Source organism: Malurus melanocephalus, unplaced genomic scaffold, assembly GCF_030028575.1.
Source record: "Malurus melanocephalus ecotype Western Australia unplaced genomic scaffold, MMel_1.1 scaffold_27, whole genome shotgun sequence".
Classification (NCBI taxonomy): Eukaryota; Metazoa; Chordata; class Aves; order Passeriformes; family Maluridae; genus Malurus; species Malurus melanocephalus.
Genome location: NW_026623259.1, coordinates 884688 through 909956, shown reverse-complemented (window position 1 = coordinate 909956; position 25269 = coordinate 884688). Strand labels below are relative to the sequence as shown.

The 25269-nt window shown below is 42.3% G+C and overlaps 1 protein-coding gene across 3 annotated transcripts in view; it reads left to right on the top strand.

Annotated features, from left to right (window-relative positions):
* The window catches only part of ST7 (suppression of tumorigenicity 7), a 129850-nt gene that overhangs the window by 28364 nt on the left and 76217 nt on the right, over positions 1–25269 (top strand). Inside the window, exon 1 of one of the 3 annotated variants that reach the window (XM_057390479.1) lies at positions 7538–7705. The exons of the other annotated variants lie outside the window; for them this stretch is intronic. Coding sequence (XP_057246462.1) covers positions 7684–7705 — 22 coding nt within the window. The 5' untranslated portion in view covers positions 7538–7683. Of the gene's footprint in view, positions 1–7537; positions 7706–25269 lie in introns of those variants that run through there. 3 annotated transcript variants of the gene reach the window in all.

Sequence of the window (25269 nt, the reverse complement as noted above, 5' to 3'; positions counted from 1 at the left end):
AGGAGAGGTTTTATTCTTCTGGTGCTGAGTGTTCTGCAAATGAGGGTGCTGTGTTCAGGCTTTGTGCTTGGAGCCTGCAGTCAGACATCTGCCACAGCCTAGCACAGATCACAGTGCAGGTCAGGACGGCCTCTTGCTTTCATTGATTTACTGACTCATAGGAGCAGTTCTTTGTCAAAGAAAGCTATGATAACCAAGCTATTCAAGCATTTACTAATGGTTGTGGTTAATCTTTTTTATTCTGAGGAAAGAATTTTACATCTCKGGTGTGGGGCTGGCGCTGAATGGAAGTAGAGTGGAACCCCTGGAATGAGGGGCACCAAAATGCTGCAGCTTGGGAAAACCAAAATTTTAAATGTTCAGTGCAACTAGTGAAACAGCTTCCAGTGGACTTGGTTTCCCCACTGACTCCACAGTTGTGTTATATTTATGGCTGCAGTATCATGCAGTATGGCTGCTCATTCACAGTTATGCACAAGAGTATCCATACAGGAAAATAAAACTCACAATTGGATTTTTTTTCCCATGGTTATGTTATGGATTCTTTTATATCTGCTAGGGAGTATTCTTAACACAGCACTCACCCCATCTATCAGGGACCTGATTACCTTGTTTTGTGGGTATTCCCATGTGGGCTTAAAAGTCCCTAATTTTTCATGTATTTGTGATGAAATCATGGCTGTTTGTAATGTCAGATTGAATGCTCTTACTGTGTTTACTTGSGCTGAGAAGTAATTTAAATTTGGTCTTCCTCTCTCAACACTCAAACTTTCTGTYAATCATGAGGTTTTGACATCAGATCACACATTATTTTAATGTRATGTTGGCAATATTTGCTACTCTAAGTCTCTCTGACTCATTTTTATGCATATAAATTGGATATTTTTCTGGGGCACGCATGCTCCCTCTGATGCCAGTTTGCCTGTGGTTTATTATGAGTTGGCCTTAATCCTGATTTTTGATCCCACAGAGTCACATAAAAATCATGATGGTTTATTTATAATCCCCTTTTTTTATTTCATTGTCTTCCTTGGTTCACTCTGACATTAGAAAYTTTCATGTCTACCTCGTGCACGCCTGTGGTACAGTTCCTTGGAAATGACACCTGAAATTGGGATACCAAAAAAAAAAAAAAGACCCAACCAAAATTTCAAGTGTTTCCCTTAGTGTAGAAAATAAACACCTTATTTTCTTCTAATATTGTATTCTTTTAGAAAGTGATCTGAATAGTTGGTGATTTAAATCAGTATAACAAACAATACTGAAGATTTGGTTGCTTCCTTTGTTTCTAAGTTCTCTTTGGATCATATCAAAAGTCAGTGTGTTCTTCTGGGACCTTTTTCAAATACATTAGTGGCCCCATTTCATCACACAGTTGCATGGGAGAGAAAACTTTCGGAATTTAACAAAGACATTACAAATGCTCTGATGAGCCATGAGGCTTGATGTTTTTGAAACAATAACATATTTCATTTGGGTTTGATACATCATTTACACACTGGGAGTAGATTGTCACACTGTGTTGGTTACTGTCTYAGATGTTTGTGGGTAAACAGTTCTGTGTTTAAAAGGAAACCAACCAGACTGAAAACCAAACCAACAAAACTGAAATAAAAAAGAGGTGAATCACCATCCTAGTCTTTTATACCTTTTATACGAAAGGTGAACTGTACTCTGCCACTTACAAAATAATACTGCCTTCTTTACCAGTCTCATCCTGAAGGTTGTAAGGGAACTTGCTGAAATTTGACCATTTTATTCTGTATCCTCTGCTGTAGGAAATGGGAATACCATTCTGTTCTGTTACTCCCTGATAGCAGGTGCCAGATAGGCGAGTACATACAGATCCAAGTGTGGCTTGTACCTTAGGGCTCTGTGSCCTACAGAAGTTCCTGGTTCCTGTGAGAAGGAAAAAGCCCAAGACTTGAGGTCTCTTCAATATCTTGAGTCTAACAAGGAGCAGATGTCCAGTCCACTGAAGAGATCTAGCTACTCACCTGCCCATGATCCAAAATCTCAGTTGAATCCTAGAATTAGGTGCTTAAGGTGGGCTGATATATTTTCTATTTCTCTTTCTCATATGCAGTATTATTTACATACAGTTTTCTGTGTGTAACACTCTACTGTTTCATAGCTGCTGGAGCTTCATGTTCATTAGATGTGGCTCAGATGTTTGGGTGGCCTGGGAGAGGCCACAGAACTTCCTCTTTTAATGGCTGAGCATCTGCTGGGAGCTGCCTCTAGCTACCCATGGTGAATGACATGCAGTAATCACTGTCAGAGCTGTGGTGATGCTAAGATCTGTACTAAAAGGGATGCTGAAAGGCATTACAGTAATGTAATAATTGATTATAATGGTTCATTGTATCTTTTTTTTTGAAAAGCAATCTTTCTTTTGAACTTCAGCTCTAAGGTAAGGATCAATGCAGACATAAAGATTTTTTTGGTGGTAAAAAGTACTTGTTCTTCAGTCTGTCTTGTTATTTGTGTGTATGTGCATGTATATGTTTACTCAAAAAGCTTAGTTCTTCTAGGCATTAATTGCCTAAAAATGGTGGAGAAAAATAATTTTTACATGAAATGGAATTGCATAAATGCAATATGGACTGCACAGAAAGATTTTAAAAATCAAAAAAGAGCAAATAATAATAAAAAGAGAAAAACATTCCTGCAGTCTGCAAATCAATCTGATGTAAAATTCTTTGTCTATGTTGAACAGGACAAAGATCTTAATTTTTATTCTGCCAGCAGWCTCCTTCCTTTCTGTGCCAACATAATAAGGGAGCGGTGTGTTGCAAAGAGGGAATGCAGGTGGAAAACTTGAAACAAAAAGTGATAAGACAATCCTCTGAGGAGAACTCTGAGGACTTAAGACAGCTCAGATGTTCAAAGATATTTTCCACTGTCTGGCTAGCTAGTCCCTTTGGTTCCCTGTCTCAGGTGCCTGGTGAGGTCCTGTGTAAGCCTTCCTTACTCCCTGAGCTGCTCCTGGTTGTCCAGAGCGGCTCCCCATGGGAACTTGCTGGCATTTGCACAGATGAAGCACTTGTGACATTTCATTCCAGTGGAACATGCCTTTCTTGGCTCTCCTTGGCGGCCCTGAGTGCTCTGTAGTCCAAGCTGGCAGACCTGCTGGACCTGTGCCCCACTGCCAACTTTCCTACCAGGAAAGGCTTGTCAGGGCTGTCCTCCATCTGAGCTGGCCATGCTCCTCTCCCTGTCACCACAGCTCCAAAGTTGCCATTTCTGGGACACTGGCTTCATTTAGTGATGGAGGTATTGGAAAACACCTCTAATCTGGGGATATGATGGGGTAGCATCAGTGCCAGGTGTTGATTTTGATGGTTGGGGGGTCTGTTTGTACCTGTCTGAGATGAAAAGCTGAAATCRTTGCACCACACTGGATTATACTGATGTAATCATGTTATCAACTTTTTCGCCAAATATGTTTGTTAAAATAACTAATGGTCAGCAAAGTTGAGCAAAGTGTAAAGCCAAAGAGCTGTAGTTCCATAATATGTGCCACTGTTTGGCTTCCTTTTTTTTTTTTCTGGAGCATGAAAAAGCTCCTTGCAGTATTTTGTGGGTACCATGTTCATCAATAATCGGTGTGGCAGCTTTTGCCAGAACTGGCAATGCCTACAGAAGCTGCAGATTGTCGCTGTGTGGTGGCTGGGAGTCTTACTGCATTTTTAGGAGGGAGCTAACTACCACAGGCAAAATAAACTCCTTTTGGAGGTTACTGAATGGTGTATTGTATATGTATTTCCAATAGCATATTAAATGGATTAAATTTTTCAATGTATTAAAAAATAAAATCAGTTTTCAGCCATTAAAAACCTTACAGAATGGGGTACTTGGAAAGAAAAGGCAAGTTTAAGTAATGTAATAAAAATCCTTACCCACCTCTGAGGCTTATTGAGATTATCCTGTACTTCCCCTCTGGAGACTCTAGGTGTGGGACCTGTTCCCGTGCCCTGGGGAGGACACAGGTGAGACCTCCTGTGTCGAGGTGAGCTGCTCAGGGCAGTAGGACAGGAGAACCCCACAGGTGGGATGGACTAATTTCCTGTTCCCAGTGTTTCTTCTGTGAAAAAAAGGAGGTTAAATGCCAAATGAAATGTTTTTCCAGTGACAAGAGTGAATAAAGATTTATGCTGTAGTGGATGAGCATAAGGCACATGTACAAATCTGCCTCTGTTGCTAGCTCAGATTTCTTGTTTTCACTGTTCTTATAGAAAGAAATTAYTCTAAAGCATAAATTTACATCTGTATAAAAAATTAATGTTTCATTATCCTGCTTGCTTATTAAAACTCAAACTGTGCTTTGGGGTTTAGACACATGTCCTTACAAAACAGAGTAAAACAAGTGTACTATTTTTCTACAGTAATAAAGTGAGGAATAAAGAATATCTGCTGCAAAGTGGCAGTGGTTGAGAAGCACATCCCTTTCTCTGGAAAATATGAATGTACAGCTTTACATAGCATATGTTGTTGCTGATTTAAATATTTCATGCTGGTTTGTGGAGGAATGTGTGGAAGGTACATTGTAAATTAATACTTGAACAATGTGCACATTGTAAGCAATGCAAATGCTGGCATTAGTGTACATTTTCTGTACACTAATTACATTATCTTTACTGCTGCATAAGAGAGAGAAACTTCATTTGTCAACTCTTCTTTGTGGAATAAACCAACAACAACACACAGCATAGGAAACAGAAATCTGTAATTCTGCTAGCAAACTGTAAGGTTATCATTATAAAAGTGCAGTAGGTCAGAAACAGATTTTAACACTTTCTCAAAGTCATTTGACAAAATGTTTTAGGTAAATTTGAAAGAATTTCAGAGAAGGTCCTTCAGCAGCCTGCTGCGAGTCACCTTTCCCACGAGGCAACGTACTGACCTGCCAAGCCTAACACTAATGAAATAGATTAATATGAAATCCTTCCAGAGATACTGCATGGGTTGGTTGATTGGGCTTTTCAACTACCTATATGCGTTCATGTGATGAGAACTTGGCAGAGGGCCTGGGCTCCATGACACCTTCAAGGATGTCACTGGAAAAGCCCTGAGGTTTTGTGTCTTCTGTGGAAACAATGCTGTGGGAAGGTCAGATCTGCTCATCAGAGCAGAACTTATTCTTCAGCCATTGCACGAGTGCGCTTGGGATTTTGTTCCAGAGACCTGTGTTTAAAAATGCTTCGAGGCTTATTGATACSTAAGACACATTTCTTTTGTGAACTTGCCTCAGTTGCTGGAAAGCCAAGCCTTTGATGTACTGAAGCTTCTTATCAACCTGTTTTGACTGATGGAGGTGTTAACTGCTCCAAATAGTCAAAACAACTAACTCAATTCTGGGAACAGCAAAATTACAGTGTTTATGAGAGGATTTGTGCCACTGTMGTGGTCGAAACTAATTTGGATGTGGCTTCTTGGGGCTGCACATCCATGCACATGATTGCAAATATTCATGATGATTGATCATCCAGGCTATTGATTCAGGTGCTTAAGTACAGATTTGAGGGCATCTGATTAATATAAGACATGTGTGGGTTGATTTGAGTCACTGTGATTATGAGCACTGATGCCCCGTTTGCTAACAGAGACTAAAAGCTCCCTTGTTAGAAAGCGTGTTGTGAGATGTCTCACTGTAAGATATGGCCTCTCTCATGACTTTGTTCCAGACATGGAATGCAGGTAACTGTTGCCATGAGCTAGGTGGCCCTATGTATTCTCATGGTGTGTTCAGAACACAAAGGGACTGTTCAATGTGTGGAATGGAAAGCAACTGAAGAGCATTTTGTGCCAACTGCTGTTACCAGGAGAGTAGCTTGGTGTGCCTTGTAGGTGCCTCCCACCACTGTGGGAAGGACAAGATCAGACTCTGTACAGCCTCTTGCACTCTTTCCTGTCCCACACACAGGGCTGTTGCGGGTCCATCAGGATGTTTGTGGGCAGACACATTCTGTGAGCTTAGGACCATGCTCTCCGGCCCCAGGACCAGAGGGACTGGCCTGGCAGTGAACTGTTGTGGCTCTGAWGCTCGTGTGTTGCTTTCCAGCCTGCCCTTCAGGCAGCAGTGATCCCAGCCACACCTCCTCACTTCCCTAATGATTTCAGCACCCTGAGATCCTCAGGTGGCGGGTCCTGCCCCCCTTCAGCAGTACTTGTTTTTCCCGCCTGCTGCTCTTGGTGGCATTGCGTATTCTGCAGACAGCACAAACCCCCGTGGCATGCAGAGCAGCAGGAGTGTTTGGGAATGGTTAACCCACAGAAGYTGAGGAATGGGAGGAATGGTTGCTTGCCTTTAAGCACTCCACTTAATGGACCTGCATCTATCTCCTTTCTCCTCATCCACCAGCAGTACTTTTTAGTGTTTGACATCATGGAAACTAAATGTATGTGTTCAGTGAGACTTTGCAGAAATGTTCTTGGTTTGCCCCTTTCTGACAGCCATTCTGTGGATGGTCCCCAATGTTTGGTAGCTTCCAACCATCAGCATCCTGCTTAGCTGCTCTCCCCAGCGCAAGACAGGCAACTCCTATTGTCTGTGAGAGGACCAGAGGAGTGAGCTTAGGGCTTTGTTTCTATGTCTGGACATTTTTCAGCTACTGAATGTCACAAAAATAAGCTCAGTGCACTAAAAAATGCACTTGCAGAGGCTAACAGACACTAGATCTAGATGGTTTTGAAGAATCAAGAAAAATTAGAGAAAGTATTTCTTCGGTTGCTAGGATGCCTTTTTGTAATTGAATTCAGTGTGTTTTGGAGGTTTTATTTTTATTTAGCGGTGTGACTTATTGTGGTTAAAGCATTGTTATGGTGTATTCTAGCAATAAATTTAAGTAAATGAGACAATTGGCTAACACTTTGATGTGAAAATTAGGTCTGGAGTGTAGATTGGCCCAGGAGTTTAGTATTTCTTTGAAGGAAGAGTAATAAAGAGAGTTGGTGATAGAAATTTGGGGTTATTTACTGAAAATGCCTTAAGTGGTATTTATTAGGATATTTGTCCCTGAAATTTATTCTCTTTGTGCAGAGACACTTTGCATCTTGTGCAGCTGAGAAAAGGAGCATTGAATTCAAGGCAGATATTTTCCTGCTAGCATTACAGTCCCGGCTGGGAGCTTTAGCATCACAGAGGGAAATACATGTCTGTCTCTTTGTCCTCTGCTTTTTGTGACAAAGGAATTCCCATCTGAGTCGCTGTGCTGTGTCCAAGCCCCCTGCGAGCCTCTGTGTTAGCAGCAGTCAGTCTTTGCAGTGTCCTGACGTCATCCCGTGTGTGCATAAGCTCCGCTATTGTCTTACGGCGAGCAGGGGCTGCCGACTGGGGCTGCCGATTGCGGTATCTGGTGCCTCATACCTCTTTCTGCCTGCCGCTGTCACAGAAAGGACGCCGGCCTGCCCTTATCACTCGGATTTAAAAGAGAAGCTCCTGCTTTTTGCTTCCTGAAGGAGGACCTTCACTGCGGTTGCAASGCAAAGCTGTCTGCGGTGTTGAGCAGAGGAGAGGAGAGGAGGGAGAGGAGAATCTGGCAGCTTGGATAGCCAGGACTGCATTGTCTGGCTTCATGACCCCTGCTGTGTAGCAGTCTCATCCCTTCTCTCATACACTCCCTCTGTCTTCCACTCTTTTTTCTTCTTTCCTTTTTAAAATAGCAGCATCTGGGGCGAGCCATGTTTGGCACTGAATCTTCATGTAAGTAAATGCATCCCATTTGCATCCTTTTTCTATTGAGAACAGGGCTTGTTTTATCCTTGCTGTACCCATCACACTTGCATTCTCTTTGCTGTAGGTTGTTGGCTAAAAGCTATGGTCCTTGCCTGTTTATGAAGGATGAAAGATGCTGGAGGGAAAAAACATCTACCCTCCTGACTGTGGGTACATCCTCGATGCAGGCGGCAAGGCAGCGTCAGCACTGCTGAATTCAGGCCACTGGAAGATGGGGGGGGATGGAAAGGCAGTTTTGCTTGAATTGTGTCGATTGATAAAATCACATCTGTCAGTGTTCAGGAGTTGCAAATACTCTAAATGAATGCACTACTCTGATGGTACATTTGGGACTGAGAATGCTGCAGTATTAGATGGGCAAGAGCTSGGGGAAAGTGATTTAACCAGCAGGAAAAGACTGCTATCTCACGTCTATCTCATTATTTCATTTTTGTTTCTGGGAAGAAGGAGGCTCGTGTGTAATTCCCCCTGTGACTTCAGAATCCAAAATCAAATCATGTGGAATTCTAAATATGAGGTGAAAAATGCAAAATAATAGGATCATTTATTTTTTTCTTCCTGATCTTTGTGCTGGAAAATCTTTGCTGAGGCAGTCTGCTGTATAATAGCAGTGCAGGTGCATGTCATTGAAAGCAAGCCAGTTTTGTTTCAATGGGAACAACAATTACTTACCTGGCAAATCTGGCCGGGGAGGAAGGCTGGGGGTTTATGTATAAATAATGTTGCTGGTGACAGTGTGGCTGTGTGGAGACCAGTCTGATCCAGTGATTATTGGGTGACTAAAAAATAGAAAACAGTTGGTTCATGTATGTTGTGCACAAAACAATACTCCATGTTGAAAACAGGTCTCATTTGAATATGAAGCGATGGCCTTTGTGGAGCATTGTAACGTCCAGTAATGTCTCCACACTGTGAGGCTGGTACCTGCTCTGCAGCTCATTTCTTCCTAGGAAATGGTAAGAGCATTGGGATATCTCGTAGTTACATATTCCTGGCTAAGCCCCTTGCTCCCARAGGGTTAATTGGTCCTGTCGCCTCTGACAGCTCCCCTTGTCCTCTGCCACAACACCCGGTCAAGGTCAACCAGCATAAAAACAAAATTTGCCTTTAGATTTCTTTTGTTAGGGGACGTGTTTTTCATGCACAGTTGTAAACATGTCTGCAGCTCTGGGTCATCAGAGTATGAACAGAGATGCCAAATGTTGTAGCTGTATCTATTTCTGCACTACCAGATCTGTGAGACCCAGCCTCTGATTCCACGGGTTCTGCTTCTGCAAAATGCACATGAACAGGCTCTGAGATAAAATCAGTGCCCTGTCTGCCCTCTGTGCACATTCAGAGTCAGATTGTTCAGCTTTGTTCATTTTCATGGTTTTCTTGGTTTACGAGGTGCATTGGCTAAAGTCACGGGGCTTGTGCACCAGCAGCTGTGGCTGCTTTTGTTTCCATGGTTCCCACAATTCAGAAAAGGGCGATGGGAGCTTCCTTAACAGCCACTACCTGTTTCCCAGAAGGGTCTAGAAACACTTTTTGCTTTTAAAAATGGGATGAAACAGAACATGGCTCGTTGCCATTGATTCGAGCAGAGGCTACGGTCAGTCTGTGCCTGAGCTCTCTGGCCAGAGGAAGGCAGTGTGGTGGCCAACTCCCCTGTGCCTCTGCTCAGGCGTGAAGCTCCTGCCCAAGAATTCCTCCTCAGGCTGGACAGGCTGTCCCATTGCCTGCTGCTGCCAGGTGCTGGCAGGGAGAAGGAGAGCGGGGTCACTGCTGCTGCCCCGCTCACCTGCCTGTCCAGGTCAGTGCTTGYGTAACCAGCCCTGCCCACCCACTGCTGGAGGAACAGCGGCTTTGCTTTCAAAGAAAGARGATGGTATCAAAATTACTTCAGTCAAAATGCTAAGAGGTTTTTGTTCTTCCCTTTTCTCCTGTCATCTTTGTATTCTAGGCTGTCAAATTATAACGCTGCTACTAAATGTTAATGTTTCTGTCTGGCTAGAAGATCGAATAATAAAAATTAAAATTAAAAAGAGATTCAGCATCGTTGGGATGTTGGAAATATGACAGAAGCCATTGCTGCTGCTGCTGCTGTCCAAAAAGCATGAAATGAACAGATTACAGTATTTTAATCCTGCTGTTTACATTTAATATTTTGGATTTTATTTCTCTTTCATCTGATTAAAAAGCCCAGAAAAATGAGCAGAAGCAAATTCTGGTTCAGAACCTTTAGTCTTACTCAGTATCARAATATCTAAAATGTCAAAACAATTCTCATTCAGCAATCCTCTTTTTTTCCTTTTGCTTTTAGCAGCGGTCAGAAGGGCAGTAAAAGATAGTCTCTGAGGGCCTTTGTAGGAACAGGCATCTGCTTATCACCTTCTGTGCTCAGGGAAAGACAAACAGCCGGTGACAATAGCCCGTACAGGGGGATAAGGCAGCAGGCGATGCACACACAGCTGCTGACACTCCCAGCGCACCATGAGCGAGGGTAGAGAGCAAAGCAGAGACCCCGAGACGTGTCCGTGCAAGGGCAMTGTGGGAGGGTAGGGTAGTTGCCATAGGGCCATGATCAGTATTTTCCATTGGTAACATGTCCTTTCTGTAATCCCCACAGGAAACATATGTGCCAGAGACACTTCATCTTCAGTGCTTTTGTGCTGATCCGCTGTCAGACGCATTGCCGGGCGGTGTCGGGGGGCTGTGTGCATGARGGGCAGCTTTTCATCCCACCCCACTACCCCTGCTGGTCTGGGACATTTGTCTGCTCTCCTGCTCTCCATAACCATTTCACATTGTGTAGGGGGTAAACTGGCTTTTGATAAAAATTGTGGATTAAGTCTTTTTGAAGGTCAAATGCCATTGCAGTGCTGCACCAAAGCAGGAAAGCAGTGGGCCTCTGAACAAGTGACAGGGTGGTCCCCACAAGTAGAACACCCTCATACCAGGGAGGAGACCTCAGCAGAAATAACCAGCAGGCATCCCTGGAGTAACTGGGAGTACAAATACTGACAGTTGCAGGCCTGTAGGAGAGACCACAGAGGTAGAAATTAAACTGACCTGCGAGAGCAGCCACGGTCAGTGGGGCTTACCAGTGCTGGGAGAGGTCAGGGGAATGCAGCTCCATCACATCTGACTGTGTATTGTTAAGGAGTGGGACAGGATGCAGTTCAGAGGCTGCAAAATGACTAAAGGGGCTCAGAAAGCCATTTCATACATGTCTGAGAATATGCACCATGGGTGCTTCAGCTACCCCAGAGAAACTCAGCAAGAAGCTGCGAGGGAGGGAATCACACACATGTCATGGCACTTGCCCCAGTGCTGTTACAAGGACCCAGGTGTGTGCTCTGGAAGTCCCAGGTGATGTTCTCAGTACTGCTGCATTTCTTCATGCCAGGGCATTTKAGCCTAGCAGCAGTGCTGAATGGTGAGGGTTATAGGGGAGATTGTCTGGGAAATGCTCCTCCAGCCTGGGCTGTGTGGGAGATACCCACAATGGTCACTAGTAAATCAGCAGCTGCACTCTGGAAAGCAGGACTCAGGAACAAAGGAGAGCTGACCAAAGGSCGGAGAAATACAAAACCAAAGGGCAAGTGGTGCTGCAAGGTTAGTGCTGGAAGGCTGCCCTCTGGGGAGGCTGAGGACTGCTGCAGAGAATGGGAAACCCTGCCCACTTAAGTGTGCCAGGAAAAGCTTCTGTGCTTGTCCCAGGCTCATTGTGCTGTCTTCTGCTCTGTCTGTTCAGGGAGTACTTTTGTCCCCAGGCATTTTTTTTTCCAACCTCTCTTCCAGCCAAAATGCAACAAATGGGAAAGGTTACACCAAGATAATTGATGTTATGGCATCAGAGAAGTAGTGTTATAAACCTCTGCAAAACAGCAGCAGCCAGCAGGGGAGAAATGGAAGATCTTAGCATCAAATATTGYGATGAAGGACAATCTGATTGGCATGGGTGCTGCCATCCTGGGTGATGTGCCTGCCTCCTCTGTTCCCAGCACTGGTACTCATTCATCCCASCTGTGGGAAAACCAACCAAAACCTGACCACTTCTGCAGGTAGTTGGTTTTGGGCATGTTGGCTCTCCAGGCTGGTTCATGGGGTGCTTAGATGAGCAGCAGCACAAGGAATGGTGGGACATGACTGTCGGAATTCTGGTAGGATAGCAGCCTTGGTGAGACTGGGCTCCACTAAACCACTAAACACTCCTTTTTTGAGCACAAACAGCCCACTGCCATCCTAAAAGGCCAAGAGCAGTAAGTATAGCCACAATTCTGTGATGGTRTTACATTCAGGTGACAGTATGTCAAAGGGAGGTTACAGTAAGTRCCAGAAGTTGTAACAAGTGTAAACCAATATATTTAGCTGCTGAGGTTCCTGTTGTTCCCTGTAGAGTCAGGACTGTTGAAAATATTGCAGAACCAGGTCAAAGAGAGGCAAATACCAGAATAAATGTGGGTTGTGAAAGGGGTTGAGATCATGGGAGCTATAATWACTTGTCAAATTCATCAGTGAAACATCAAGATATTTGGAGAGAAAATGTAGTCTCACATCCCACTTACAGTAGATTTTGAAGATTTACTGAGTGCTAGTACTGTTACTTTCTAAATGAATGTATTTTTTAAAAACACAAACCTGAGATAAGAGAGGGCTCTGAGGGTTCTCTAAACTCTTTTGCCTGTGCCACTSTGTTAGGTGCCTGAGATATGGTCTTGACTGCATGCTCAGGAGAACGGGGGCTTGAAGCTCAGCCCTCCTACTCAGGCAGCATGAATGGCAATTTGAACTCACTGTGTTGAGCTGTTCACAAGCAGGCAGTTGGGAGAGTTTAAGTGCACTTTGCCCTTTCTTCCTCCAAAAACCAAAAGTGAAYGGAGACATCTCACAGGCTGGATGTGACTCATGAATTTGACAGTCTTTGTCTCTTGCAGCCCGGGATCACATTTTCTATCTCATTGGTTTAGAAGCTGCAAGGGTCTGATGTAAAGTTACTCAATACAGTGATAGTCTCCCAGGCAGCTGTGTCCACACATGAGCTTCTGGAATGGGGAAGAAATCTGAAGGTACATGAAGGGAATAGGGAACCTTTTTTTCAGCTTCTCAAGATGTTTGGTCCTTGCCATAGCTAAAAGCGTGAGCTGTAATTAGTGGAGGGGTCTGTGACTGATCAAAGGTGACACAAGGTCTTTCAGATTTAATACAAAAATAGTAGAATAGTTTAGATTTGAGGGGACCAGCACCTTCCTCAAAGCAGCACCAATCTCCAAGTTAGRGCTAGTGATAGGAGCTCAATCAATCTGCATGTTTGCAAAATGGTGTGAGATCAAAACAAGCTTCAGCTTTGACGTTTAATTTACAAACCAGAAATGGGGATAAATCTTTATGACCAAGGACRTCTGAAAGACTATTAGAGTCCCTTTGGGCTGTGTGACCCAGATAGGAAGTGCAGTACATGCAGTGAGGACTCTGCCATATCATTTGTGCTGGGGTAGATGCAGTAGTGTTTCATGTAATTTGGGGATAATTAGTGGGTATGCCTAGCAAAAAAAAAAACAAAAACAAAACAGAAGAATCTAAGTAATCTCTTTCATCTGAGCTAAAATACCCTGCTTGATCCATGATGCACCAGGAGAAGGTCTGTAAAGTGCTATGAGAAAAGCATGTTGAATTCAGAGAGACAAAGTATTCCAGGTTTTCGAGATTAATGGAGTTCTTTTCCTTTTGATGAGATTACTGAGGTGACATCACTGTGTAGACCATTTCATACAAAGTTCACTGTGTATAATGTGMAATTAATGGATCTTAAAAATGACAATATGTTCCTTATTGAAAAGGATAAGATGCTGTGTTGAGCATATACGCTGGACAGCTACAGAGAAGAAAAACACTTGCTACTGAGAATCTGGCRGGGCTCAGTGAAAAACTGGCTGACTTTGGTGTGTTTGGTCAGGGTGAAACTTACACTGAGAGATCAACTTAAGGTGCTTAGAAACTGAGAGTGGAAGTGAACCCATACTCTTCCTAGACCAAGATTGCACCAKTATTGCTTCCCAGAATTAGATGGAAAGTATTTCAGAACTTCCTAGGGCTCTCTGTAAATTTCATTTGAAAATGATATCTTGAGGTTTATCAGGTGTTTTGATCAGTGCAGGAGAAGGGAAATTCTTGTGAAACTACATGGCAGTGATAAAAAATTAAAGTGAATGTTTGACCTTCTTTGAGAAACGGAATGGCTGGGAAGGTCTTCCTCCATGCATGCTTTGAGAGATGCTGAGCAGACCCTCAAAACATGCTAGATCATGTTTCAGCCTAGAGCAGGAGSCTAAGGTGAAAATGACACAAAGTTGGTGAGCTTGTCAGAGAAAATGTATACCTGTACTGGGGGCTCTCCACATTTGTATGGCCCTTAGCTTTTTTTAAAASTTTGACTGAACAAGGAAGAAGAATGAGAGAAGGTAGGAATGAGCTCTGGAAGAAAGTGCCCTGTGCTCAAAAGGACTGTAGCCTAAAAAGCCATGAGGAGATTTTGAAGATGCCAGTGGAAAGATTATCCACTTCCCTTAACCTCTMCTCTTTAACATGCCACTCATTAGCCCAGTGATTTTACAATTTGCAGTGATGATGCAATTTCATGTATGTCATCACTCCAGAAAGTGCCAGCTTTCATTTTACCACTAGGAGCTAGTCTTGGAAAGTTGTCACATATTTGGATTTCATGCTGCACTCACTTGAGTGTGGAAGTACCCATKTGATAGTACATGAAGAAGTTCTAAGAGGATATAGTCTTGATGTTGATGAGTTGTGGCTCTGCAAGTACAGCAAAAGGAAAATGTACTCAATTACATATTTTAAAAGTTCCGGGATGGGAGTTGAAAAAAGGAGACCAGATATTTTTTACTTCATGTGTTAGCTGCATTTTTTAACTATGAAKTAAGGAATTGTATAATTAGGACACCACTTGAAAGAAAATTCTGAGGGGAAAAGCATCTATTACAACTCGGGGGGGGGGAGGGGGGGGAGGTCAAAAATGCCAGCGGACTCCACTGGTAAGACCTCTGCTACAAGAAAAGGAAAAAACTGCTGTGAGAAGATACAATCCCAGGCAGAACCTCAGCTGCAAAAAGCAGTGACTTACAGATACCTAACTAGAGTCACACTGATTGTGAAGTGACTTAGCACAATGAAAATAGTGCTGGTCACAAAACAAAAGCATCCTGATTAGAAATACTGAAAAATGCTTAAAAGGTGTATTTAACATTTACAAAAGAGCTGTATGTGGATAATATTGGCACCACTAACCTTCCTTCCTGTCAGCTGCATTCATTATTGTCATTAGTAAGGTATCTAGGACTGTTGCAGTGCAACAGTAAATTGTGCTGCTCTATTTTCGCCGGGGTAGGGTAATCATGAGTTATCTAAACCATCTACTAAAAAACCACTCTCAGACTGATTTAGGTTATCAAAGAAAATACAGTTGGTGAGAAATGTCGAATTACCTGGCAAAAAAACATAGCAACATCTTCTTGTGTGTGAAGATCCCATGTGCTTTTTCATCCACAAGGACATGAGCCCAAGCAGTCCAGTTGTTTTATAGCCAGTGAATGGAGGCAGACGTATSCTAAGGGTTAAATGAGCTGAGGAAGGCATTCCTCTGACTCTGGAACATGCATCAGCCTGGCTATTCTCTGCATGCCCTGCTACTTGCATGGTCCRCAGTGGTAACTCCAGATAAGCTGTTCGGAGTGAAGAGGGTGATAATCAGGCTGCCTGTGTGATTGGATGGGGGTAAGCTCCAGATGATGGATGTGAGCAGCCAGATAAAAAGGAGCAAAATCTGAACTGTAAGCGTCACAATCGAGTGGAAGTTCCTCCAGGAATCCACCCAAGTGAGAGAGTCCTGACGCATGAACATTGCACAGGAGGACGCGGTGTCCTTGGTCACAGGACAGAAGAGCAGCTCTGTGCTAGYACAAACAGGAGCAGATTCCTCTACAACTGTTGACCTGCTAGAAATGTCTGTGTGAGACTTTGGAATGTTCTGATAGCACAAGGAGATAGCAGTGGGATGAAGGATTTCTTAAATGTGTTGACTAAGACATACTGCATCATCTTTAGCATCATTTGCAGTTACCACATCATAGTGGGACTACGGGTGTTGCCCCAGCCCATAGGGGTACAGTAGGCACGGTAACAAAGAGATTARGTTGCCTGCTCAGGATAAAGCACCAGTGGTCTGTCACAGCAGGGAGGGGGTCCCACAGAGAATGGGCATTCAAAAGCCTTTACAAAGAACCTTTTCTAAACTTACCTTTATAGGTATGAATATTTTCACAGCTGGGGTTTTTGCAGTGTTAGGCTGCAGCTCTGCACCATGGAGGAGGCACTGTTGTGGGCGCTGTGCATCACAGTGACTGTCTGGGTGCAGAGAGACTTCGTTTGGTTGCTCTGGGGCACTGCACATATGCTAATGACTTAGAGTCTCTGTGGGGCTTAGCTGCCTGTCAGAGAGGAATGAAGCTGTAGATTTAATGAAGCTGTAGATTTCAAACCAGTGCCCTGTACTGCAGCAGTTTGGTGAGCTACGTGCCTGGCATTTAGTCAGCTTATGTCTTGTTTGTGCACATACAGTGACATTCAATTAATTCTTCCATAAAATACAGATAAATGCTCACACAGAATTATATGAAAAGACAAAAAAAAAAAAAGGACTCATATTTGGACTTGCCATCCTTAATAGTATCCCCTTAAACAGAGAGGCTCCCCTGAGGGAACAAAGCAATATGACTCTCTAATGTGGAACGTCAGCGCAGCCGCCACCACTGTGGAACGAGGCGCTGCGGGCAGCAGCTGCTGTCTGCAGGCTGGCAGCAAATATGGGTGTCTGCCTTTTCAGTTATTCTCTAGGTCACTGCTTTGTGTGTACTCCTGATTTCGTTTGGTTTMTGTGAGGAAGAAAGAAGTGTCTTTGTGTTATTGAACAATCTAACTACAGACAAAGGAGTTAAAAAAAATCTGCCAGTTTTTTTTTTATGTATGTAATATGTGTGTATATTTTTTTATCTGTTTATTTATTCACTTTACTTTGACAGCTGTTGTCAGTTAAAACTKCAACTGCCTTGTTTTTAATAGACTAGTTTACCAAAATTAAAGCATTTTTTTCTTAGTGAAGGAGAGTGAAGCTGTCTCTCTATATAGCGTATCATTGCTGATGAGAAGCTGTGGTCTTCCTGCTTCTCAGCAGGGAGTTCAGTACCATGACAGGCAGTAAGTCTTGTTATTCCTGTGTGTGGGTGTGCCAAAAGTTTACGTAAGTACAGAAAGGAGACTACCCTTCATCTCCAGAAGGATTTCAGATGTACTGACAGAACCAGAGTGGAGGTGTATCAGAGGTGCTGTGGGGAAACCTGCATTGCATCTCATTTKGATGCTGCCTTATGTACACATAAGGGAAGATCATACTGCCAAGCTGGCTGTCAGAAACTGGAATTTCATCTCTGGAAATTATCTGCTGGATGTTGCCAGCTGCTTTCTAGGGATTTTTTTTGTTTGTTCATTGGTTACTTGGTTGGTTTTTTTAAAAATCAGCTAAAACCTGGCCGTTAGTCCTGTTGTTACTTCTGAAGTTCAGTCTGAAAACACCTTTCAAAAGAAAAGACACACAGCTATTTCAACAATTAAATTCCAAAACTGAGTCCCAGTTGTCTGGCTGTCCTTTTGCTTTTTAGTATCCCAACTCACAGAATTGGTCTGATTAAATAGTTTCAAAGAAGACAGTGAGAATAGCCAGTCAAATAATAGCTAAAGTTATAAGTGGTTATAGCCAGAATGAGATCTAATCAAAATAAACTTGTAAGCAATAATCTAAGACATTAACCTGTAAAATAATCAGTGAATGAGATAATCATGATAGGACAAGAACATGACAGGTGCGCTCTTTGTCCCTCTGTACTCAGCTCTGATGTTGTATCTTGTGTCCAGTTCTGGACCACTCCAAAAAAAAGACATTGAAGAGCTTGTCCAGAGTAGGACAACAAAGCTGAAGGGAAGTTGAGAGCAAAAGCCATATGAGGAACATCAGCAGGAGCTGGAGCTGTTTAGCCTGAGGAAAGAAGGCWCAGGGGAATCCTGACCACTCTCGGTGACCACCTGAAAGGAGGATGTGGCCAGGTGGGGGRTGGCCTCTTCTCCCAGGCATCCAGTGACAGGATAGGAGGAAATGGTCTCAGGCTGGGCCAGGGGAGGTTCAAGTTGGACATCAGGAAGAATTTCTTCAYKGAAAGGGTCATGAAGCATTGGMATGGGCTGCCCATGGACAKGGTAGAGTAACCATCCCTAGAGGGGTTCAAGAAATGACTGGACATGGCACTTAGTGCTGTGGTTTTCTTGATGTAGTGGAGATTGGTCAAAGGATGAACTTGATGATCTTGGAGGTCTTTTCCARCCCAAATGATTCTGTGGAGAAATATCTCAAACATGAAAAAATTAYTTTCCAACATTTCAATTGCTTTTATTCTTTGCTAGAATAGAGAGCTACTATGAGCAAAAGTGGAGGTAATTTCCTTTATTCTTCATAAAATTGCTTTTTTTGTGGCCTTTTACATGAGTCTAAGGTGCAGCACACCGTTCATAGACTCAAGTTCTATCTTTACAAATGATTTTGCACCAGCTAGAATAGGATGCTAATGTGCAAAARATTCAAGATCAGCAGTTGTTGCCCTGCTGTTGAGTTTTGCTTGTCAGTCATTTGCAGCTGTCCMTTTTCTTTGGGGACAGCATATCACRGTGGGTTTGAGCTAGCAGAGACTTGTACTAAGTAGGTGTTGATCTTTGTGCTGGATTCTTAAGAGTTTAGGCTGATTCATGAGATCAGTCTTTTCTGTGATTACTATTCTCAGAAATAGTGCATTATCTTTCACGAGGTTTGTCTGGATGTGTTCTGACTTAGGTTTAAATAAAACCTGTGTGGCTCTTTAAAGTAGGTTTAATTAAGATGGTATAAAAACCCTACAGATTCTCAGTTAGGACTAGGCTGAGTTAGCAAGGTGTGGGTTTAACATTAATTGAAGTAAACTGTCTTAGCTGAAATAAGAATGCACATGAACTACAGTACAAGAATATACATACTGCATCAAAACAGGGGTGCAGACAGATCAAATTACTTGTAGTGATGTTCATATAAAAATGTCAATCATTTTATTGTTTTTGTTTATAATGTCTTCCATAACACTTCCTGTAGTTTTCAGAAATTCAAGATGAAATATCACCTTGTTTCATGTGTSCTCAGGTTTCTTGACAAGCAGGAATGACCTCTGATAAAGGGTTTGAAGTTCACATGTGCCAAAGATGAATAGCTTTGTTTTCTTTCATCTTGCTGCTGTGCAGTTGGCCCTTTGGTGATATTTCTGCAAAGCTAATGATACATATTTGGAGCATGCCAAGAAAATGGGTATTAGGAAGTGTCAGTATCCCAACCCATGGATCAGATCATGCTTCTCTTAGATGCTCGCTGGTGGGAAAGCCTGGAGATGTCTCTGTTGATGCATGATGGCAGAGCATCAGCAATTCTGAGAACCTGAGATGAGAAGRGCCTCCTTAAATTTATGAATGTGTTATCTGTAATAATCAGCACCTAAGCCATTGTCCAAAGAAGTATAAAAGTTTACTCTTTACACTGAACAGCTACTGTTTATGCCCTCTTCAGGAGCTAAATGAACTTAAGTTGCTTTTAAAACTTACGAGATTCTGACAAAAACAGAAATTGAGTACAAAATATATTTTGCAAGCTGATGCAAAATCAAGCACAGGCTAGATGACTGATCTGGGGAGATTGAAACAAACTGAAGAGAGTGGTTGGAAACCTGAAGGAAGAGGTTAGATCATCTTCATTTCTGAACAAGAAAAGTGAGGTTTGATGAGCTAGAAAAGAGAAGGAAGTCTGCAACATGGAAGACCCTGGACTAGTAAATTCTGGAATYGTGGGTGATTTGGCAAGTGTAGGATCTAAAATCTCTTATGCCAAGTAGATTTGTGTACTGCRTATATGTAAGAGAGGGGGCGGATGGGAGAAACAGTGCAGGGGGGCAGATATGAACAGGTTTTATGGTGGATTTCTCAATCTTGCCCGTTCTTCTTTAAAGAGTGCTGCCATTCCCATGAAGAAAATAAGAGACATCCTTAAAATGTGAAATGGAAATGGTTGGAAATGCTATTTAAGTGATTGTAGTAAATGAGGCCATTTTAGAAATTAAAAACAAGACAGTATCTCCCTTTATTCCAGTATCTAGATGAGAAGGTGGGTGGCAGATGATTTGCCTCACTAAATGATACCACACTTTTTTTGACTGCTGTAGGAATAAGAGTTCATCATGTCAACAGAGCCCTGCTCCTGCCTGGGGTGGGAAGATAGGGCCGGCTCTCTAGGACTGGGGTGGTGCTAGAAGCTGCAGTGACCAGGGTGATCCAGGGTTAGAGGGATGATGTTGACCCAGTTCCTAAGTTATTTTCAAATTTTTCAGAGTTTGGAGTGGAAGCAGGCTCTGTTTTCCTTCCCTAGTGATGGCTGATGCCTTCTTTTGTGATTTTCTCTAAGTCTCTCAATTCTCACTGTGGTCTGTCTTGCTGAAAGTAGCAGTTAAGTAGCTGAGCATTTGCTCTTCTGCCCAGATGGTTCCCTCTTCAATACAGGAAGCAATCTGTGCTGTAGGAGAGCAGGCAGGAGCCCAGGCTGTGATCTTTCTCCCATATCAGTCAGCCTGCCATGTGAGGCTSCTTTAGCAGTGGATGTGCATTAACAGCGCAGTGAGCAGGAAAGAGCACACCTGGGGCCAGGTGGGACTGGAGGCAGGAGAAACGTCCTGGTGCTGTTCTGTTTGAGCCTGGCTTGCTCCTCATCCTGCTGGCTGTTCAGCTTTGATGGTAGCAGTGAGCCAGAGTACCAGCTGAGTACCATGGGCTGCCGTGCTATTTTCAGCTCCTGTGAAAATGAGGCATTTCCATTTTTTTCCTTTCTCTAATGCACAAATGAGATCATTTATGCCCTATGCAGTGATACCTTGCCTCCTTTTCAGCTCCAGCTACAGTAAGATACCTTTCAGTCCATTGCTTGCTTTAGATGTAGCACCTGGTAATTCAGGGAAATTAACTGAAAGTCTCTGCTTATTGGCAAGATCTCCTGCAGCTTCCAGCATTTCAGCACTGGCATTTTTATTCAGAACTTGGATTTTTGAGCATAGGCTTATTCACCATTCTGCATCACCACTGTAGCCCCACAGAGATTTTCCTATTGCACAAAAAAAAATTACTCTGAAAGATCTCTTTATTTTCAGAATGTGTATTTTGAATTTGCTGAAGAGCTACCTTAATTTTCCGCCCTATTTTTCAGAACTCTAAAGATGACAGTGGAGAAAATGACCAAACATGCCACATGTCATGTGCTGTATGACCGCTTCCAACAGGCAGTGTTTCAGGTTCTTCCTGGACATTTAGTGTTTAGTCCTTAACTGAACAAAACACAATGCCCTCCTTTCTCTAACAGCATGCCAGAGACGTTGCCTGAGCATAAAAAGATGCACTAAATTAATTCAGTAAATCTATAAAAATACATTTATCAGTTTGTGGTGGACAGATGCGGTTTAAAGAGCATAGTTTGCTACAGAGGGGGCTTAGCTAGGTCTCTGGCATGAATGAGTAAAAGCRTCCGAAGTGTAGGTAGCCAGAAGGTAGTATGTATTTCCAGCTAACAGGCATTGAGTATTTTGAAMGTGGATATAAATTTCTTCTGAAGCCCAAAGGCTTAAACCTTTTTGATACAATCCCTGGAATGGTAAGGAAGATAAGTAAGAGCAAAACAAGCCTATCCTCCCGGTAATGGGAAGACACATGGAGAAAATAGTTATTGTTATCTATGACAKGGCCTTCAGTTATTTGGCATGGAGCAGTTTACCATATTTTTGTCTCATACCTGTCACTTATTTATTTGTTGCTCGTGACTGACTCCCAGCACTGCATGTGATTTGGCTGATCAGGCTCAATCTGATGCACAGTGTATCTCAGGCACCAGAGTTACTAATTTTGTCTGCTACAAACACATATGACTGGTCTGCAAGCTCCATGCTATGGCCAYTCTGGTTTGTGCACTGAGAGTTCATGACATTTTCTAGGAAATCAGTGAGTTATTTCATTAAGCACCTCATTTTGAGAGGAGACTTTTCATCAAGTCCTGTTAGGTAGTTAAGTTTTCTGCTAAGTGGGATTTTCTGGTCTCCAGGTGGACTGACAGCAGTCATCTTTAATGGTTCTTAGGAATTTGGCACTTCAGCTACAGCTTCACAGCTGAAAGCACCTTCACATCTCTGCACAAAACAAAGTTGCTTCCAGTTCCAGTCACAAATTCCATCTGCTTCAAACAAGATTTGAAAGTTGCTTAGGCCRCAAGYGCCTGTGRCRARTGGAAGGTACCTGCCATGCTTGCAAAGCAGCACTTGCTTACAGCAACGGCAAATGTTATGTTGTAGTTATTTGTACCCTTACTTTTGTGTTCTCAGCTTCTTGTTGTGGCAGTTACTGAAATAAAGAATAGGAACATGTGTGTGTGCTAATACTGTGTGCTGTAAACATTTTACACACGCATACAGTGGAAGGGGTTATGGCTTTTATGTAATAAAGAAGCTTTTACATTACATTCTCCTTCAGGAAAAAGGCTTGTTCTCAGCTGTGGGTTTGTGGGTTTGTCAGTTTTTGCTGCTGGTATGTAAAGAGAGGAACTRAGTCAAGGTGGTTACTGAAAACAGTGACTTAAAATGCAAAGACATTTTAGTCATATTCCAATCAAATTTCAGTCCTCATCAGCCAGTGGACGTTTTCATTGCTGAACTCTACTTTGACTGTTAGTACAACTCCAGATTGCAGGAAAACATCATTTTGTCATTAATTTGACCGGCTCTGAACTACCTGGGCCTTGAAGTGTTATCCTTTACAGTCTTTTGCTGTTTGTCCTAATCACATCTTTCTTCAGACTTGAGCATTGTGTTTGTAAGATTATTTTCTTGGGTGGGTGTCTTTAGTGCGTGGGTATATTCAGAAGGAATACTACACTTTTAGTCTTTSCAAATGATTTAAGATATGTTCCCACATGTACATACTGTACGTATTTGTGCTTTTATATAGGTGTTTTTAAATAGCACCTTTAAATTTTTGTTTGTGGGTAGTGGCATGGATGAAGAATGCAAGACATAAAGGGGTCATTTGGGGCTCAGATCAGTTGCCGAAATGGAGCAACTGGAGCCATTTCAGATGTCCTGGAACATACTTCACCTGGCTGCCAGCTGTTGGTCCGTGGGGTATTCTGGCTGTGGTTTGTGTCAGTGTATCAGCTGCCKTGTGCATCTCAAACAGCTTTGGATGCACCAGCTTAGACTACCAAATCGAGCTCTTGTCCTCAGGGGTGTCATTCATGAATCCTAAAGAGATGCAGTCTTGTTAAGTAATGTGGGAATCTTAGATTGCTGAGTAACTGCAGGCTTTTGGGGGTCTTCTGTGTTTTGTTTTGAACAGCAGAGAGTGAAAGTCCCAGTGCTGATGACAAACTTGGACTCTGGCAAGGTGCGTGTGTCAACTGTTGCCGTGATTAACACTGGCTGCTCAGCAGCCCAGGCTCAGGGCTCATGGAACATGCTGTACTCAAATTATCTGGCTTAGAAATGCCCTCCACTTGCCATTTTCAAGCAGGGACAGACAGAAGACAAACATTTCTTCCCCTAAATATGGARCTTGTTACAGCTTAGTTGCTTGGCAATCCACTTGACTGTAAAATAAGCAGACTATTAAGCAATGCTACTGGTTTCCTTCCTTCTATGGCTTTGCAGGATATTCTGTGATCTTTGCACTGTTACAGCCTTTGCAGCCATCTGTTTAACTGCAGTGGGGGATAAAGCACTTCTGCTGTGGGTCTTTCTTTGGGGAGAGAGTGTCACTGCATTTTCAGCTGTTTTTCCTGTTGATTTTTTTTTTTTCTATGATACTGTAATTCTGTTCCCACCATTTCCCTTTCTCCTTCTAAGCTTATTGTCAACATGTTGCTGCTATCTGTAATTACACTTGGCACTGGGAGAGGGGAGACACTGAGCGAAGCAACTGCCTGTACCTTCCCTGTAGATTGTAATGTATTAATGATTGCCATGTTTTGATATAATGATATGTCTAGATACCTTCATAATTTATTTACTTGGACCAGAAAAAATTCTTCTTTCTCAACCCCGTATAGACTAAATACAAGTCCTTTCTTGGTGAGGAGGAATTGAACTAGCTGCTGTTAGGAAAAAACATCAGTTTCCATGTCAGATGATATTTCTATAGCATTTTATTTTGATATTTTTATAGCATTTATGGATTTTAAATTTATTTCTTTTAAATATTCAATTATGTTTATTTATATTTAAGTTATATTTATTTATATGGCTATCCTGTGATTACAGTACTGTCATCCATAATGCAAAACCTTGATAACTCCCTTAAGCATACRAGTATATTTTTGATCCCAAGTGGATAGCTGCATTTACTGTGATTAAAGTAATAATGGTAATTATGAATAGTTATTAATAGATATTGCTACTAGTTATAGTTATGAATGATACTAATAAAATACAAATAATAGATTCCAAATTATGAACAAGGTTTGTGTCAGAGCCATTGAAGGAAAGCCCTTCATCTGGGTTTATGTTTGTAGAAGTTACTTCAATTTCTGGCATATTTCACCTTTTTATGCCCTTTTCTTGCTGTTCAGTATAGKAAGTGACCAGCACATAATAGTTCAACCAATAGCTGTAAGGAAAAGGAATAAAATGTAAAGGACCATTTCTATATATTSCTAATTATAGTRTAAAGAATAACAATGAATTTGGTGAAAATTCACAGTAGATTCTTGTATATTTGACATTTAGAKTTTRAAAGTTGCTTTAATCTTATTCTTTYCATATCATATAATTTGACTTTCCCARCCAGTGGGCCCTCAAATGTGCTTATAGTCACTGCAGGAAGTACTAAATGAAAGAGCATTCAAATACAGGAATTGGTAGAACTGTGGTTAGCTRAGGACTGCAGTACACTTGGTAAGCAAGACATGCAAATTTGAGTGGGGCAATGTCTTGAATTTCTCTTATAATAGTGGGGGGAAAATCCCATTCATTGTTCTTGGTGCTCAGCCTGGTGGTGAGTACGCACAGGAGCCCAGACCATCCATGGGCTGATGTTCTGGTCCAGCAGGGTGTGGGAACAAACTGCTGTGGAAAGCACAAGAGTCTGCAAGGGACAGATCAGCAGGGATTTTGAACAGCAAAGCATCCTTTAAGGTGTTAAGCCACCTCTGTGAAACCAGCAGTAAGAAAGGCATCAAATACAAGCCCCATATTATTCGMACACAAATATATTCTATAGTATGTATTTTATACATTAAATTTAAATACAAAATAGTGTAATTTCTACTTGCTTCAGTGTATTCCTCTATAATACCAGAAAAATATTCACTTTCAGAAAAGAGGGAAAAT